We start from the raw sequence: 20435 nt of genomic DNA, 5'->3' as shown, positions 1-20435 counted from the left end.
GAAGATACTCATGTTTCTGCTGCTATTATTTGAGTTCTCCTTATATAATTTGTTTTTATTTAAAAAGTTTAATAAGGCCGAATTAAAAACTATTTAGTTTAATTCTCTAATCACAAATTATTATTAATTAATTGAAGTTTAATCCTCCTGTTACTAAAGAAGTCTAGAAATTCATAGTTTAGTTGGAAAGAAAACAATATCTGACTTAAAATTATTTCATATGATTTTGAATTCGATTCTTTTAATTGATTCGTTTACACTACTCTTTTTTACACCACAAGTTCCCGTACGTGATTTAAGATTGCATAATTAATGGAGTTTGATACTCATAGGTGGTATGTGAACTCAATTCACTTGAACAACCTACCTTCGTATATCGATAGACGTATTTGTCGTGTTCCATCAATGTTAAAAGATGTTGCATTTCTATTCTATTACCTCTAAATGATGAACGATATGTTTGACGTGCATTGTAAACTTGTTTTATTGTTGTCAAACTTTTATCATTATGATCCTTTAGTATCATCAATATGTTTCTTGGTTTGATCATGTTTCTCATCATATCACCAAGTACAACTTTCTCTTTTTGAGACAATCGACTTAAGAAAACATGACCAGTCAGTTTTTTGACCAATTTGTGGTTATTGATACCACATATTACATGCATATATCATCCCTCACCAACACTTGATGGTGTTCTTCTCAATCTAAACGTACATTTACATTTTCTAGTGCAAGTACTTCTCGTAGGTTTATGATTCTTCCAAGGTCAATATTTACCGTTTTTTTCACAATCAATAATTAATTTTATCTTTGTTCTTGGTCGTGATGTCGCAATTTTAGATCTAAAAATGACAACGACAATTTCATTTTTCCTTCCAACATTTCTAACTCATTTCAATAAATCATCTCGTGTATTAAACATCATGTTGATGCTAAACACATCAGTCAAATCAACCATAACAGGTTCACCTCTCTTGTTCATAGTGTCTTCAATTTCGTGTTCAACATCATTATTCATTGCATCAAAATCAGGTTCCAAACAATCATATATTTCGTTGAAATCACGTTTCAAACTATCATCCATATCCTCAAAATCATTTCCAAACCTTCATACAATTTATCACTGTTGTCTCCCCCTGGATCCATTTATTTGCATCCAAAAAAGAAAATAAAAAACTCAACATTATTTAGTACTGATACATGAACTTAAATCACATACGCCTGCGTGAATTGAGTTCACGTACATTTACATGAACTCAGTTCCCGTACGTTTACTTGATTTTAATTCATGTAAAACTTACGTGAATTGAGTTCACATACCACCTATGAGTATCAAACTCCATTAATTATGCAATCTTAAATCATGTACTTTTACGTGAACTAACTTCACACACGACCTGAGGTTTTTACAATTTTACAATGTACGTGAATTCAGTTCACGTAATGTTACAACATACTGAACTTAGTTCACGTAAAATTTTCAGATTTTTGAAAAAAATTAAGAACTCAAAAATAGAACAATAAACATACATTCTTGGGTCACTTTAACCACAATGTGAAGAGAAAACTAATGGGGTGTAAGTTATGAATGAGTAATATGAGTTTTGAATGATTATGAGTCGTGATGGGTGAGTTATGGTAATTTTGTGATATGTGAATTATGAGATGTTAAGAATGGCAATGAAGGGATAAATTGAGTTAAATAATATTAAAAATATGCAAGGGTACTTTAGAATTTTTTTTTAAATGAGGAGTGTGGGTAGTAAAGTGATGGGTGTAAGTAGCATTTTTGTTTTTATTTTGATTGAAAATACAATCATACAACTATAAAAATTGAACTTATTATTATTAGAATCAATCTTTTGCAAATATTGAGAGTTCCTTTTATCAGAAATTAATTTGATTTTTGTTTTTTTATAAATAATTGTGGAAGCAATACAATTTAAAAACAATTCTATATGCAATAACCTTATTTTATATATATATATATATATATATATATATATATAAAAGAAAACTAAAGTAAGTTGTTTAGAATGATTTGACTCATTTAAAGTAAATCACTTATTTAAAAAAATAAAATTATCAATAATTAAATAAATAATTGATATAAAGTAAACGTGCATGACAAATGATGAATAATTATAATATTCACTATTAATTTATTTATTTTACTATGTTTTTACTTACAATTCAAATCCTATTCTTAACATGACAAGGGAGATTAAAAAAAAAAAAAAAAAACTCAACTCTTAATAAAAGGTAATTGTTTGAGGCTAAGTAAGGAAATTTATTATAAACTAGATTTAGATTAAGACTTGCGCTAAATATTGTGTAATATTATACATATAATTTGATAAAAATTTAAGGTCTCGCGATTGTATTCATAGAAAAAGTATTTTAGTGGATCGAATATGTAAATGTTATTTATAAATTATAATTTTTGTCTATCGAAATAAGTTTCATAGAATACAAAAAATGTTTAAAAAATGTGTTTGAGATAACATTTTTTAGTACCAAAACAATTTACTATTTTGTACCAAAAAACACAATTTACTATTTGAAAAAAAATAAAAATATATATTACTATATAATCATACAAAACAATTTTTATATTTCATAGAACATACAAATTTTCCTCTAAATGCATTTCAACGTTGGTATAATAAGAAAAAGAATATAAAAAAAAATATATGATAAACAATATAAATTAAATTTAAAGAACTTTATACTTCAATAACGAATTATTGATCTGATTTTAAATTATATCTCTCTATTTTATTTAAATATTAATATTAGTTATTTAATTAGTGAAGTGAGATAGAATTGTATATTTTATATATCTCAATAAAAATAATAATTTTTCATTAAAACATGAATTTTTTTTTTTTTTTGATGATATTATGAAATGTTCAATTTGAAGAATTAAAAAATATAGAAACTACAATTGTGAGATAGATCTATTCCATAGACATGAAATCTTAAAGAGTTAAGTGTTACACTTTTTTGACTGGATATATCTAAAAAAAATGAGGTAAGAAATATAGTGCAATCATCATTATATAATACTATATAACTTATTGGCTTAATTGCACTTTTGGTCCCCCTATTATAGGTGAAAATTGAAAGTAGTCCTCCCATTTTGTTTCTCCCCAGTTTTAGTCCCCCAAACAGAATTTGAGTCCAAATCATGATGAGTTGTCATTTTTTTAATGACGTGTCAATAAAAAGCTGACGTGGCAGACGCATACGTGGAATAAACTTATTATTATATTATTTCTGATTAAAAAATATAATTTATATTTTTAAAAATCATTATTATAATTGTTAAAAATCATTATTACAAATAAAATTTATTTGTTAAAATTAAATTAAAAGAAAAAACACCTAAAATCAAAAATTCTAAACAAATCAAAATCAAAAGGATTCACTCATGAACCCTAAAATGATTTTGTCTCCTTTATTCAAATGCTTAAAGCTCTTATGCCTGTTGCCGTTTACTCCATCGGCGTTCTTTTGAAAAAAGAATCTTACAAAAACGACACCATGTTTAACATGTTATCCATTTCTCTTGGCGTTGGTGTTGCCGCATATGGTGAAGCTAGGTTTGATACATGGGGTGTTATTCTTCAATTAGGTGCTGTTGCTTTTGAAGCCACCAGATTGGTTATGATTCAAATCTTGCTTACATCCAAAGGGATTTCATTGAATCCTATTACATCTTTGTACTACGTTGCTCCTTGTTGTTTCGTTTTCTTGTCTATTCCTTGGATCCTTGTCGAGTATCCAATTTTGAAACAGACTTCCACTTTTCAATTTGATTTTGTTATTTTTTGGACTAATTCATTCTGTGCATTTGCTTTGAATCTTGTTGTTTTTCTTCTTGTTGGCAAAACTTCAGCTTTGACAATGAATGTTGCTGGTGTTGTTAAAGGTTGGCTTTTGATTGCGTTTTCTTGGTCTGTTATTAAGGATACTGTTACACCCATTAATTTGTTTGGGTATGGACTTGCTTTCTTGGGTGTGGCTTATTATAATCATTCAAAGTTGCAGGCGCTTAAGGCTAAAGAGGCACAGAAGAAGGTTTCACAACCTGATGAAGAAACTGGAAGGTTGCTTGAAGATAGAGAAGGAGATGGATCAGGGAAGAGAAATGATAATCAGAATTGATTTCACTTTTCTTTTGCTTACTTTAATTGAAGAACAATGATTTTAGGGTTCATGAGTGAATCCTTTTGATTTTGATTTGTTTAGGATTTTTGATTTTAGGTGTTTTTTCTTTTAATTTAATTTTAACAAATAAATTTTATTTGTAATAATGATTTTTAACAATTATAATAATGATTTTTAAAAATATAAATTATATTTTTAATCAGAAATAATATAATAATAAGTTTATTCCACGTATGCGTCTGCCACGTCAGCTTTTTATTGACACGTCATTAAAAAAATGACAACTCATCATGATTTGGACTCAAATTCTGTTTGGGGGACTAAAACTGGGGAGAAACAAAATGGGAGGACTACTTTCAATTTTCACCTATAATAGGGGGACCAAAAGTGCAATTAAGCCTAACTTATTTATATTATCAATGAAATTTAAGAGGTGTGTATTGGTGTTAGAAACTTATTTTAAGTTTCAACATATCTTCAACAAATACATTGGATGGTACATAATATACTATGTAATAAAATATAAACTCAATTTCAATTAAAAAATTTGATATATTTGGACCAAATATCAACAACAACAATTGACCACAAAATAAATTAAAACATATAAATAGAATTAAAACTCAAATATGTAAACTAAAAAACTCTAAAAATTCTTACACTTTTTGTTTATCTAAAAAGAAAAAAGTTTGAAAGCATATAAAATGAGCATACAAAGAGTTGCATGAGGAACTAAGCATATACGTCATTGTCTTCCTATTTCTTAGATGTGTCGCATCAATTTTTTTTAGGTGACAATATTTGAATGAAATGACACATTTGATGACTTGTCGTTATAGAATGTGAAAGTCTATTTTAATATAATATGTCATTATCGTCATATTTTTAGATAAACGTAAAAATATACGGTATAAAATAAATTTCACTAATTGTAGTCATGTATGTATTTCTTGATAAATTTTTAAAATAATCCAATATATTTAGTCGAATAGTTAAAATCATAGGAAGAGTCATTACCAACAATGATGGAGAAACAATAAGTGTCGAATAACTAATATTCATTGTATTGTAATTTATAACTCATAACACATGAACAGTTTCCGAAAATATTAGAGCAAAAATTCTAATAGTAAAATATTTGTTAAAGAAAAAAATGTGCCTAATTAAATTGCAAGTATATAATAATAAGCATGATGAAAGACTGTTTCTTATATGTGTCATGTCATAATTCTTTTAAGTGACAATATTTGAATGAAGTGACACAATATTTGATGACATGTCCTAGTAGGATATGAGAGTCTATTTTAATATATTAATAAAAGGTAATTTGTTTGAGAAAATAAGGAAATAAAATGAGCCACACACTCAAAAGATAGTATTACTTTTTTTTTTTACAAAAAGAAACAATATTTATTGATTCAAATTGTAGAATATATCGATGCAATACAAATTAAAATTTGCTAAAACCATAAAGTATAAATATGTGAACAAACTCGCAACATTCAAGTTTATAGCATAAACGAGCCACATGCCTACAATATGACAAAATTCAAGTGTCCGAAATACATATGCATCTAGATATGTAACGTTGACGAATTTTATTAAAATTTATAATCAGTCAAAGTTACTTTGTCAATTTTAACCAAAACTAACATCACATCAAAACAGAAAAATTAAAGATGGTATTACTTTTATTATATATAGTATAGATATAATTTGGTGGCAAAATTTGTAGTGAATAACTAAAAAAAAATTAGGTTTAAATATAATTTTGGTAATTTATCTTTTACCTATTATCCGTTTTCGGCATTCATCTTTATTTTAATTTATTTAGATGATTTATCTTTTAAAAGTGATATATTTTAGTCATTATCTCAATCAAAACATAAGTTATAACAGCATCTGGTCATTGAAATTCCTTCTAACAATTACCATTTTGTATCTAATATAATATTCTTTCAAAAAACATCTATTTAACTCAATAATAGGTTTACACTTGAAAAAACTCTTCTTGCATGCTTTGAAACATATATAAAGTATTTGAAATGAATGACATTTATCAGAGTTTACTATATTTTCATATCATCCTTATTAAGTTTTCACACTTAACTTTACAATTGATTTAAAATTTGATCATAATATTTTATGACAATAATTATAAAATTGTTCGGAAGAGTTATAATAAAAATTACAAAAATACATCGCTTATAAAAGATAAATAACTAAAATAAATTAAAAATATATATAAAGAAGCCAAACAAATATTTAATAAAAGATAAATAGTCAAAATTATATTAAAGTCAAAAAATTATTATCCCAAAATGCCATTTTTTATACATTATGTCCCAAAATACCATTCAAGTTGAGTACAAGTGAGAATTTGGTTTAGTTTACCCATTGCTCAATTGTTTTGTTTTTATTTATTTATTATTTTTAAGGTGGTAAATAGGTTTGGTAAATATTTTAGCTATTATATATAAATTAAATTCAATTATTAAATCAAACTTTAATAAGTGCAACGACTATACATCATTAATTTAAAAAAAAAAATTAAATCAACATTCAAGAAAATATTATTATATGTTTATGTCTTTCAAAATAATAATACAAAAGTGAAATAATATAATAAAATAGTAAATTTATATTGAATTTAATGTGAGTGTAAAAATGATTTACATTTTCAGATGTATACTCTTCAATCCCAATTTTAATTAATTAATTATATTAAAGAATAAAATGGAAAATATAATTTTAACTCCATTTCATTTTGACAAATAACTTTAACTCCGTTTCATAAGTTTAAATATAGGGAGAAGAAAATGAAATTTTACCAATTTACCCAATGAAATATACAAATCCGTTATAAAATATATAGTGACCGTGTGTTAGGGGCGAGGGGACTTGGTGGTTTTCATTTCCCTCCACCAAACAAGAAAACAAAAATGGCACTCAAAATCCCACCAATAATTCATCCTCGCTCTCTTCACATTCTTCCCCGCCAAAACCCTAATCTCACACCACTCTCTCCCTCTCCAACCGTTTCTAACCGTCATCTTCCTCTTCATTTCTTCCCACCTTCCCTTTCTCCAAATTTAATCCTCTCACCCTCCGCACTTCACCGACCTCGCTTCGTAACCGCTCGCGCCGCAATTCAAGGCCATGAAGAATTCACCGGTGATGCTGATGGCCTCGCAGATTCAACCGAACACAAAGACCGAATCACCGAAGCTTCTGAAGAAGATAAAACGACGCAGAGTAGTGAGAAGGAACTAGCGAAACAGGGCATATGGATTCAGATGAAGGAAATTGTCGAGTTTACAGGACCAGCAACGGGACTTTGGATCTGTGGACCGTTAATGAGTCTAATTGACACTGCAGTTATTGGTCAGGGAAGTTCAATTGAGCTTGCTGCTTTAGGTATTCATGATACTTATTATAAATTTATAACTATAAATCGTCGTTATGAATCTTTGAGATTTTGCATTGTTTGTGCTAGCAACTTTGCATTTAATAACAAGCAATTAGGGAGTTATTGTGTTCTTATTTCCCTTGTGCAGGTCCTGCAACAGTTGTTTGTGATTACATGAGCTATGTGTTCATGTTTCTATCAGTTGCTACTTCCAATATGGTTGCTACTGCCCTTGCTAAACAGGTTATTTTATTTTGTTTTGTTTGGTTTTGTGATGAATGTGTATTTGTGAACTTTACGGAATGGTTTGGTTAGTATTGGGTGAATGACTTCTTACAAAAAATTGATGCACGAGACATGAAAGACCTGTGATTGTGTTATGATCCATAATAGCATTTGGGGTAATACACTTAACACTTGGCATCATAGAATTGGGCGTGACAACTTGACAAGTGGCTAGTGATCCTAAAATCAAGGAAGCAAGAAGGAGCAAGAGAGGAAAAATCTCTAACAGAAAATATTCCTTAGATTGTGTATAAATAAGGCAATGATTGGTGTGTAGAAAATTGATGAAAATTCCTTTTCTCCCTTTGGTAATCTCTAGTAGAGTAACGACTTCAATTACTTGTACGAAGAGTATCCATTTACTCTTTCATTCCTAAACCAGTACAAGTACTGATTTCATTGATTGCATAAGTAGTGATAATTCAGTTTTTCTTCACGAATTGAATGACATGTCTAATCTTATGTATAACTTACATATGAAGACAACACACTACAGTATTATGACGTGTGTTAGCTGTAATGAACTAGCCATATTGATTGATATATGTCGTTCCATAAGAACCTTAATATATTTTATTGCATTATATTTTATGTTACTGTATTTGAATATGTGGTTATGTGATTATCACTGCTTTATCTATTATTATAGTAATTTGGTACTTTGGTTTCACTAAATCTGTATGTTCGTGTAGACTTCAATCTTCATATTTACCACTTTGTGCACTTTTAGGACTTAAACTGGTTTTCATTAGTACAAGTGTTTGTGTAGGATAGAGAAGAAGTGCAGCATCACATATCTGTCTTGCTTTTTGTTGGGTTGGTTTGTGGCTTCACAATGCTTTTGTTCACAAGGCTATTTGGTGCTGCCTCACTCACTGGTATCGAAAATGAAGTGGTTTTGTGCTCTTCGACTCATTTTGGATTAAAAGAATTTGATTGTGCTAAAACAATAATATAATCAATCCCATAACTTGGTAATTTGCTGATGATGCCCTTTTCAGCTTTCACTGGGTCAAAGAATGCACATGTAGTACCTGCAGCTAACACTTATGTACAGGTTTGTTTTTATGTTATCACGTATTCTTCATTTAAATTATGGCTTCAATACATGTTTTATAAATTCAAGAAGTTACATTGAATTTTGTGGAGGGGAGTAATACAAGGCTTCTTCAATTTCCATTTTCTTGTAAATGTAGATGAAAGTATTGTAAGAACTTTCTTCATGTCGGTATAAGAGCTTGGAAAAAGATTCCGCTTTATGTTTTTTAATTATTTGATTTTAATAATGACCAAGTTATGGTGTTCTCCTTTACTTGATTATCTGCAGCAGCTTTTCAGTTATACTAAGTCTTTTTTGTTGTTGTTAGATTCGAGGCTTCGCATGGCCTGCTTTACTTGTTGGATGGGTCGCACAGAGTGCAAGGTGCAAATTTATTATTTATTACTAATATGTGATTATCTGATGATGTGAGAGGTTTAAAGTCTGTGTCAAAATGGAGATACTGTTTGAGTCGTGGCATTCTATTTCATGTAGCAGAGTTGATATTATGTTGGAGTAATGTTCAATAAAATGGTAGTAGAGTTGGTCTTCATATTTACTTATTATCTATTGGCTAAAATTTCCATGCTTTCCCATTTCTGTGTTAGCAAGGTTACCATACTGCCTGCTGTAGGTTGAAGATATATTGTCTGTGTCCTAAATTCTGATCAAATATAGGCCTTTTCTCTTTCCGTTTTTACCTAATATTTTAAAGTCTGTGTGAGCAACCTTTTTTAAGTTGCTTTTACCATTAACAGAGCGTAATATAATACCAAGTCTTAAGCATTAACCTGTGCTTTATATGATTTGAATAATATAAGTTACTAATAGCTTATTAATTTTATTCTTTATTCTGGTGTTCACATCATACAGTCTTGGTATGAAAGATTCATGGGGACCCTTGAAAGCTTTGGCTGCTGCTAGTGCTATAAATGGCATTGGTGATATACTTTTGTGCACCTATTTAGGCTATGGAATTGCAGGGGCCGCATGGGCTACAATGGCATCACAAGTATGCTGAACTAACTCTTATGCATCATATTTTAAATTGTATTTATATATGGTTCCTCCCATTTTCATACCACTCAAGTGTTATGTACTGGTTCTCTCTTCCTTTACGGCTCCTAGGTTGTTGCTGCTTATATGATGATGCGAAGTCTAAACATGAAGGGATACAATGCCTTTTCATTATCTATCCCTTCGGGGAGGGAACTTCTGACGATACTTGGGCTTGCTGCTCCTGTGTTTATGACAATGATGTCCAAGGTTGTGTCCAGTATTTTACCAAATTCATAGCTGTATATTGAATATGCTATAACCTTTTAATGTAATACAAAGTTCCAATGTTTAGGTGGCTTTCTACTCCCTGCTAATATATTTTGCAACATCAATGGGTACACATACAATGGCTGCTCATCAAGTTAGTTTTACTTTGTCTTGTTTCATGAACGACCCTTCTATTGCTTGCTATCTGCACATCTGGAAAACTAAATTCAAGGCCAGTGATAACTCTTACTTCAGGTCATGGTCCAAACCTTTTGCATGTGCACAGTATGGGGTGAACCTCTCTCCCAAACTGCGCAATCATTTGTGCCTGAATTGTTATATGGAGTTAATCGGAATTTGTCAAAGGTTAGTGTTTCTCATTTGAAATGTTACCAAACTTACTATGATGCCCAAAGACCTCTTGCATATCCTCATATCTCTAGCTTTTGATTTCTCTTGTGCCTAGTTGACGTTCATACAGATTGCTGTTTTCTTTAATTGGAATATGTAGTTTTATACAGTAACACTCGTTAGTACACTCTCTTTACTTTATAATGTTGTTTTGTAAAATGATGTTCAGTTCTCATTTGTCAATCCTTTTTTAATTTTTCTAATATCAACAGGCCCGGTTGCTTCTAAGATCTCTTGCACTAATTGGAGCTATTCTTGGATTGTTATTAGGAACAGTTGGAACATCAGTTCCTTTCTTATTTCCCTACATTTTTACACATGATCAGATGGTCATTCAGGAGGTCAGTTCTTTCCTTTTTAAAGTTCAGATTAGATATATGGGTGCTGTCTTCTCTGTCGTGACCGTGTTCAAAACATGTGCCTGTATTACCAAATGAGTAATAATAAATCAGCATGCTGTTTTTTATGGTTTATTTTGTTCTTTGAGAGCTTAAGGTTTAAAATCATAATCTGCATTACTTAAGTTCCACATAATCAACAGAGAAAACAAACAGAAATGTGATAGGAAAAAAATCCTATCTAACAAAGTGGGACTGTATCATTGGGAAACATAAGAAAATACAGAGAAATGTTAGCTAATGCTCCCATCCAAGGAGGACGCCTTTGACCCCAAACTGTAAGCCTAAAATTTCTTATGGGATTCATACAATCCCTTCTCCCCCAAACAGATGTAAGATATATTTTTTCTCTATCCCCTCTAAGTCTCTAACTAACTTTCCCACTAATTTGTAGTTACACGTTATTACTCCCCCTAAAGTGGGTATTGGCGTCATATTGAGCTCCTTCCTAGTTCATATTACTAATCAAGTTGATGAATCTACAAAATGCATAAATTTTTATGAATTGCAACTTAGTTGTGGAGTTTTTACAGTAGTTAACTACTTTGTAACCACGCAGATGCATAAGGTGCTGATTCCATACTTTGTAGCACTGGCTGTGACACCCCCTACTCACAGCCTTGAGGGAACGTTGCTGGTATGTTCATTTCATCTTCTCTGTTAATAGGAAACTAAGCAATATAGTACAAATATTGCTTCTCGCAAACTCTTCTAGGCATCTAGGATGTTCAAATGAATTTTATCCATAGCTCATAGCTTGTAACTTCTAATTTTTGTATTGTGTTATGCTTAAACCCAATCCTTTTGTTTAAACATTAATGAAGTTAAACTAGTACTATGATATTATTCGGTCAGAGTGATGATTATTGCATGTATGTTTAATTTCACTGTGAAAAATATCATAATTTTATGTCTCTATCAAACTTGATTTTAGTACAAATTCAATTACCTCTATCAAATGTGATTTTAGTACAAATTTTGACTGTTGCCATGCAAACTTGATTTTGCCTCCCATAGTTGGTTTGACTCAAAGCCATAAAAAGCGATTTTTGCTTTAACTTGAAAATTTACACCAAAATTTGGATCAATGACTCATTTTTCCGAAATCAACTTTTCAAAATCATTTTTTGACTAATACACATTCTTTAACGTGCAACTTGTTTTATGGTATTGCTCATAATAAAGATAGGACATCATGTGTTAGTTGACAACCACAATTGTAATTTTGATATATCATCACACCTGCAGGCCGGAAGGGATCTAAGATACATAAGTTTGTCAATGAGTGGATGCTTATGTGGGGGTGCACTGGTATTAATGGTAACAACCTTTTCTTGATCTCCTTGGTTACATAGTGATATTGCTTGACCAATTTTGCCTGAACTGTAAGCATATTCTAGACAAGAGCCAATGCAGGATAAGGAGAATAAAATGTGGAGAGTACATTCCTGAAAAAATAAACAGCAGAGTATTAATGAGTTAGTTATGAGGAGTTATGCCAGTTGGTGAGGAGGTTGGATAATTAAAACAAAGGAAATTTGTCAATTTTGTGAGAACAAGAGCACTGACCACATCATTTTTAATCTTTCCCCCATTCTCTGTTTCGATTCTGTTAATCAATTTTGTACAATAGACCTAACACTAGCCAATATTTCTTGCCAGATCTTGAGTAGCAGATACGGTTTGCAAGGCTGTTGGTTCTCCCTTGCATTATTTCAATGGGTGAGTATAAGATCTTAGTTTGCATCGAATTAAAGTATTATTGCTAGTTCTTGAAATATTCTGATTTGCATATCTTTTATTTTTTGGTAGGCTCGTTTTTCGATGGCCCTCATTCGACTTCTTTCTCCCAAGGGCATTTTATACTCGGAAGATACTGACCAGTATAGACTGCAAAAGATTAGGAATGCTTAGTCTAGAACCTCAGGTAATATACAAATGTTGTCTATGTTAGTCATGAATTAGTGTTACACAATAGCCATACATTTCTTTATGAGAGACGATTCACATTACATTTACATTGTCAAACAATGCAGTGCAAGCAGCTGCCTCAATCTTTCTCATGTATTATAACTAGTAATACTTCCGTGTATTGTTCGCCATAACATTAGAATTTTATGAACTCAACATAATAACAAAACAATGTACGGTAATATAGGTATTCAATGAAGAGAAAAAGTACAGAACAGAGCACTTATTTAGTATAATTTGATGTAAAAAAAATAGAATTGATATCCCAATCAAATTAAAACAAAAGAGCAAAGCTGCATTCTAAGGTTTTTAAATTGAAGGTTAAAACAAAGTCCAATAATGAAATCCGAAAATTGCTACAAAACAATAAATATCAATGGGAAATGGAAATGATAACGAAACTTCTGAAATTAATTGATTGGCAAATCAAACAACAAATTCTCAGGTGAATAAATGTTCAAAACATTTGAATGTAATTAGTTGGAAACTACAAATCTTCAATGGTGTTACTAAATTGCTAAGAGATTTCGAAAGTGTTTTTTCTTCCAATTCTAATATTTTCAAATACATAAAAAAACACGTTTGAATTAGACAATGTGCAATACACTTTAAATAAAGCAACATGGAGTTAACCATGACCAAAAATTGGACTCATAATATATAATCCCCACTTTATAAGGAGATTATCATCAGATTTTGTTTATTTTCATTGCAAAGAACAGATGACAAATTGTCTTTTTTTAAATTTAAATAAAAATACTGAATCTAAAGATATGTAATCCATCATTTGAACAATAATTTGTTGTTCAATATCTTTGCTAGTAACAACTTTTGTCGTTATAACAATTGTTCCCGAATCATTTAAGGGCAAATTGCTCCATTACGCAATTTATTTGCTTGATCAATAGCCTTCAATGTTAAGCAATGATTTGAAATTCCAAAACACTTTATCACTCAAAAATTTATAGGTAAACTGTTAACCTTGAACTCCTCATATAATTGGCAGGCGTGTCATTATCGAAATAACTATTTTCATCTCCACGAAGTCATGAACTAGTTGCATGTAAAAAATCTAGTCCATTCAATAATTAATTACTATTTAGAGAAAATTATATTTATATCCCCTGATCTCATGTTAAATGACATTAACTAACCCACTATTTATTTTGAAAAAACATTAACATCTCTTATATTCACTAAAAATATGATACTTAACATTTATTTTATGCCACTCTTTCAATTTTATCAATCATTTATCAAAAATATATTATAATTAAAGAGATTCCTTAACGTGCACCTACATAATTTTTAAAATGAGTGTATTAGCAAATTATAATTAAAAAAATAATCAAATACATTATATATTGCTAAAATATTTATTCTAAAAAATAAGCGAATATACATTAACACATGTATTTACTAAAATACATTTACTATTTAGAAAAAATATGTTAGCAAATTATAACTAAAAAAAATCATTCAATACGTCCCGAAAAGCACTTTGCTAAAATACTCCTAAAAACTAGTTGGTTGATTCTAAAATTTCTTATTTAAATGGATAAATTGATTATTTGCCAATCATATAAAAATTAAGTCATTTACCCATAGTAAAATCCCCTAGTTTTTAAAATATATAACTAGAGTATGAGAGTATGAGAGATGAATTTTGCAATAAAAATATAAGAAAGTTTGATTGTACCAACATACATAAATGATAATTATTATGAGTTATTTAAGTGAGATATGAGATTTAAAAAAAGTCAAACTCTTTTCTTTTTGACATGGTATTCTATGTGGCAACAATCTTCCAAGCGATATTCAAAACAAAGTCTAGTTTTGAGATGATGATCATTGCCAAAAATGTAGCAACTAACACGTAACTTCCTCAACTGATTTCCGGAAGACATTTGACTAGTCTCGATAATTGTATCAATTATCATCCGCTAATAAATCCAAAACATATAAATTCTTCCTAGAAAGTAGTGTATAGGTTGTTCCCTCATATCAATATTCTTCCTTCTGTTCCTTTCATTTTTTGGTGATTCAGAAATCAGAATCCATATACTGCAAACTCTATATATTAATGGTAATATGTCAAGTTCTGGGTATAAGCCTGAAGACTTGGCTTTGTTTTTGGAAACGAGGTACCTTTTAATCTTTTGTCTGAGTCTACTACTTGTTTCCAATATAATAATATCCCATTCCCAGGTACTTGCTGCATATGCTACCCATTTAGGTGTACTTGTTTGTTTTTATACTTTTCTGTCAACTTTTATTTGCATATATAGTTATTTATAAAACATTTTGTCTTTATCTCACAAATTACACACTTACCTAATAGATACTATTATTGACCAAAGTTTATTGTGTTTATTTTTAAGTATTGTCCACACTCACCTAATAGTTAATTTTAGAATAAAGGACCATTTTGTGCTTTAAAGTTTATCTCTATTTTTTTAAAAAAAATTCGTCAAATACAACGTTAGACTAATTTGATTCCAAATATCAAAATTGTGGTTTAATCTTAATTTTAAAAATATATATGATTTAACCACATGTAGTATGATCATTCTATATTAAATAATCGAATAAAAAATTAATTGAAAAAGAAAAAATAAATATAAAATTATTATTCAAAATTATTAAAATATGTAAATTAATTTAATTTTTTATCAGGTAGTTTCATATCTTCATATAATATTTATTATATCTTTATGTAAGTTGTTTAACATAAAATAAAATTATCTAGTTACATGTGGTTTTTCAAAATATAATTTTTTTTCTGTAGTAGTATTAATGAATTTTTTAAATTATTTTTTTTGCATTTTTTTTTTGTTAGTTTATAGAATTTAAAAACACGTATTTAAATGTAAAATATATTATACATAAAATCTATTATATAGTCATCAAAATCATTCATAAAAGTTAAGATTGACTAGGTAAAAATTCTTTGCGTTGAAATTGTGTGAGTTAAATCCTAAAAATATTATAAATTAATATATAAATATTTCACAAAAATAATTTTATCATTGCAATATAATTTATATTTTTTATTTTAATGAAAAATATAATTTATATTTTATCAAGTCATGATAAGGTAGTGTATACAAAAAATAATATTATTTATGATGTAATATTAAACACATTTTAATAGAATAATTTTTATCTTATTATAATTTATCCTATTTCTAATTTCTTACCATCAAATATGGATGAGAAAGGCTAGACCGTCATAAAAACGTTTGACTCATGCTATTTTTAGTCTATTTATTTAAATAGATCAAACTCAGATTTATAAAAATGTCTATTATGTCTGATATGCCGACATATATATATTTTATTATTTATTAATGTTATTTTTTATTATTATACTTATATATATTTTATTATTTATTAATGTTATTTTTTATTATTATATTAATAATAACATTTCCTATTTTAAATTCTCACCGACGGGTCATTCCATATAATAGTCGTTCTATATTTGTTTAAGAGATAATAATAGATGCGTTTGTTTCAGAAAACAAAAATCTATTATTTGAAAACAAAAATTATATTTTAAGGTTTAAAAGATATTTGTTTCAAAATTTTTAAAAATTATTTTGTTAAAAAAAATTATTTTTGTTTAATATATATAGATATGTAAATTAATATTGATATGTAGAGATCATGTGATATGAGTAGATTATGAGATATGAGTAGAACATTTAAATATTTTAATATAAATAACACTTTTAAATAGAATGTCAGACTTTTAAAAATGTCAAACCAGCAGAAAAAAAATAAGTCCAGAACCTTTCAAAGTCTGATTTGACTTATTCCCACTCTTACCATCAAACTTACAAAAAAAGACTTCTAACATATAGCTTTGGTTTCTCTCTCTCTCTTCCAAATCACTATTTTCTCTCTCATAAATTAAAACACTAACTCTTCCATCCTCACGACCCTATCATCGATTGATTCGCATGTAGCGAGGCAACTTTTGCGTAGACTGGCCTGCTAAACTATGTTGTTACCTGGATCATCAGTTTCTACTCCTAGGATGTAATTTCTCTATTTTTTATTCATAAAAAAAATATAAAAAATAAAAATAATAAAAAAAATCTAGGATTTTTGTAGACTTTCTGCTATTGCTGTGTTAAATTGTCATAATAACGATGCTTGTGAAATGAACACAATCATATTAATTCAACATGCTAGTCAAGAATTGTAAATCATTTTCTTTATATCCCTTGGTTACCAAAGCCAGTAAAAGATCATTCTTGTGAGTAAGTGCAGTTTATCATCAATCAAGGATTTCTGCTAATAATCTTTCAGATCAAATAATATATTCATCACAATAGCATTTACTGATTTAATTGCTCTCCAGTTCTGGTCACAAAGCACATTCTCAAAACAAGCGTTCCTCGATCTAAAAATGGACTTTCACTGAATTCTCATCAGCCAGTAGATGTCAAGTACCTTGAGTATTGGTACATCGAATGAAAAGTCCCAATCTTGTTCAGGACAAACCTTGCCAAAATATTAGTGTTTATGACCTACTGCCTCTTACTTTCCATGACGAACCTCGCCGTGATGATTTAGGTACTTGTTCTTGTTCCTTACTCTGCAATTTCAAAATAATATTAGCGAAAAGCAGGCAGAGATCAAAATAGTTCGGGCTTTAAAAAGATATAAACTCTTCAGCCTTACCCTGTTTATTAGTCTTCGTTTATGTTGTTTTTCCAGAAAAAGTTTCCGAACTTGTTTCTTCTTTTCTTCTACCTTTAATTTGGAGAGACTAGGCCTGTATAAAATCATGGTTCGACCAATCTGACCAACAGTCACTGAACCAGTTGCTTCTTCCAACTGCTTCACAATATCATCAAACTCACCGGGACAACTTCCATGTATTTTAATCTGTAGTTGCAAGTACGAATTAATAAGATGCAAGATTTTGAACAAGGTAAATTTGTTCATTTTGATTAATGATTACGAAGCAAAGAGGAAACACAACATGAACGCACAATAGAAGATGATAAATATTTTTACTCTGCAGTATTCAACCCTAAAGTCCCGCAAGACATTGGTGAATCCCATATTTTCTTCTCTAAGCATGCAAAACAGTGTAGCTCAATCCCTCAGGCACTCAATATTTGGACCAAATAAAGTGCAACAATGAAGTTCATGAAAATAATTTCAGTTACAATCAAAGTAGTGACTAAACGAAAGCTGATAACACAGTATATCCATGATTTCCATGCATTTTGCAATGTGACAGTATAATACGATTTGCTACATGTAGCAGTTAGTTGTAGTCAATTTGCAGCATCTGTGTGAAAAAGGAAACCAACCATTAAAAAGCACCAAGACTGCAAATACTATTCAACCAATTGCCCGGTACAACTGAGTTATAACTCACTTGTTATATTTTCGCCAAATCTAGACATTTGAAGCATTGATACATACAAGGACACAAATAATAATTTGAGAAAATAGAAGTGATTAAATAAAATCACATGTGTCGTGTCAGACTCCAGACACGCCTTCAATCTAAAGTATTGTTGTTACATAGAGGCATTCACTAGTTCTTACATATGCTAGCAAAATCCAACAATATACCAGAGGCCATTTATTTTTATTGCTTGGGGTAGGGTATGGGGTTATTACAAAAGGTCTCCCACCACATAATGAGTTAGCATCCCCTTGACTGTTCAACAATTTCAATGTCAAATTAAGTTCTACTATTAACTTCAATGACAGACCAATAGCTACAACCATGCCAAACAACCTAGAGGCTATGAAGCACATATACGACACAAACACCCAACACAACAGTGACAAATTAACACCGGTAATAATTGAGAAAATGGATTAATTGAATGTAATCAACGTGTATCCGACACATATGGTATCAGACATTGAGACACGCCTTTGATGGGTTCTAAAGAGGTAAATGTATTACATATGCTAAACATAGGAGAACATAACAACCACGAGAAGAAGTTACCAAGTTGAACAAACAACCCAAAAGCAACAACTTATATGAATTCAAAGCATATCAAAATAAAAGGAAACACTAACCTAAAAGAACACATACATCTACCCAATTACTAACAAAATATATCAAACACACAAACCAAAGAGATAAACATTTTTCAGAACAAAACCCCTCAAAACATAATAACCGTTAATTACCTTAAGAAGTTCATTAGCTTCAAGGTTGTCATTGAAAGCAGTAACAACATTAGGAGTAACACCAGATTTACCCACCAATTGAATATTAAGCTTTTTCCCCAAACTATGTGCATAAGATGCAAGTTCTTTCCTTTCCTTCACACTTAAAATCGGCCCCTTCAAATTCAATCTCTCTTCTCTCTTTTTAACCAACGGCGATGAAGTCGAATCCACCTCTTCCACTTGAGTATCTTCAAAACTGTCTCTTTCAGTTTCAGTTTCAAATTCATCGTCATTTGTTTCTTCAAATGCGTCTTCGTCTATCGATACTGAAGATGAAACGTTAATTAATGAGGCGAGGGGAGGGGTGTAGGAAAAGGCGCGGGAAGAAGAGGAGGGTGTGGATAAGAGAGAGGGGAAAAGGGTTTTTCGAAGGTGAAGTTGTGGAAGACGTGAAGATACAGCATTGGAAGAAGGAAGAAAAAAAGGTTTGAGAAAGGAAATGAAAGAGGAAGAAGAAGACGGTGACGGTGACGGCGGTTGTGAACGAAGAAGGAGACGGAGGTGACAGGAGGATGATGATGCCGTCATCTCAGTTTGTTTGGATTGATTAACTCTGTCTTGGGCTTAGCGTAACCGTATGTAGTTATCATTCATGATTGGTGAAGTTGGAATATGTGATGTATACCATATCATAAATTTTATGTATAACCAAGGGTGTTTGGTCTAGTGGTATGATTCTCGCTTCGGGTGCGAGAGGTCGTGAGTTCGATTCTCGCAACACCCCAATTTTTGTCTTAATTATATCTCCGTTTTTTTTTCTTCTCTATTTAATAATCCATTTGGAAATAATTTAATTTTGTTTATCTTTATTTTTTTTCTCTCTAATTATAATCTATTTAGAAAAATTACTTATTAACATTTTTTTTTTATTTTTTTTGGTTTATTTTATTTATCTTTATTTTTTCTCTCTCTATAGTCCATTTATTAACTATTTTTTATGTTTATCTCTTAAAAAAATCGTAAATGAATATGGAACAAAGGAAAATTCTATCTCTAAATTATGCAGATCAATGACATTCATAAAAATTAACTTTTCTTTTAAAGTAAGTGTATCTTGATCTTGTAACCACTGAAGTCTTTCTCTAAGAGTTGTAATGTAATAATGTAGAAACAAGTTATACTTTCCAAACTGATCATATAGAATGAGGGACTGAATCCAAAGACTATTGCACCATTTCAGTTCAATTTCGAAAAAGCATAACACCACTTTGTCTGACCATTTCATCTGAATACTCAACAATGGCAAATAAATCTTTTGACT

The 20435-nt window shown here is 29.9% G+C and overlaps 3 protein-coding genes and 1 non-coding gene across 4 annotated transcripts; 3 read left to right on the top strand and 1 right to left on the bottom strand.

Annotated features, from left to right (window-relative positions):
* The first annotated feature begins 3480 nt into the window (after positions 1-3480).
* LOC101493779 (probable sugar phosphate/phosphate translocator At5g25400) lies at positions 3481-4231 on the top strand. Its single transcript, XM_004507439.4, has one exon. It carries the CDS (start codon positions 3487-3489, stop codon positions 4171-4173), a length of 687 nt encoding a protein of 228 aa, XP_004507496.3. The 5' UTR covers positions 3481-3486; the 3' UTR covers positions 4174-4231.
* A 2828-nt stretch (positions 4232-7059) lies between these two features.
* Positions 7060-13076, top strand: LOC101494100 (protein DETOXIFICATION 46, chloroplastic-like). Its single transcript, XM_004507440.4, has 14 exons — positions 7060-7593; positions 7734-7828; positions 8640-8748; positions 8872-8927; positions 9238-9293; positions 9783-9921; positions 10038-10175; positions 10261-10329; positions 10431-10541; positions 10799-10927; positions 11544-11621; positions 12233-12304; positions 12647-12706; positions 12797-13076. The coding sequence occupies exons 1-14, from the start codon at positions 7119-7121 to the stop codon at positions 12896-12898; spliced, it is 1689 nt and encodes a 562-aa protein (XP_004507497.1). The 5' UTR covers positions 7060-7118; the 3' UTR covers positions 12899-13076.
* A 4086-nt stretch (positions 13077-17162) lies between these two features.
* On the bottom strand, positions 17163-19751 carry LOC101493458 (uncharacterized). The gene is made up of 3 exons (XM_004507438.4): positions 19133-19751; positions 17648-17854; positions 17163-17561 (listed from the first exon to the last, which is right to left on the bottom strand). Exons 1-3 carry the CDS (start codon positions 19700-19702, stop codon positions 17487-17489), a joined length of 852 nt encoding a protein of 283 aa, XP_004507495.1. The 5' UTR covers positions 19703-19751; the 3' UTR covers positions 17163-17486.
* A 75-nt stretch (positions 19752-19826) lies between these two features.
* Positions 19827-19898, top strand: TRNAP-CGG (transfer RNA proline (anticodon CGG)). The gene has a single exon. It is a non-coding gene; the product is annotated as a tRNA-Pro (tRNA).
* Positions 19899-20435: the final 537 nt, after the last annotated feature.

Source organism: Cicer arietinum, chromosome 6, assembly GCF_000331145.2.
Source record: "Cicer arietinum cultivar CDC Frontier isolate Library 1 chromosome 6, Cicar.CDCFrontier_v2.0, whole genome shotgun sequence".
Taxonomy (NCBI): domain Eukaryota; kingdom Viridiplantae; phylum Streptophyta; class Magnoliopsida; order Fabales; family Fabaceae; genus Cicer; species Cicer arietinum.
This window is presented reverse-complemented; position numbering and strand designations above follow the sequence as displayed.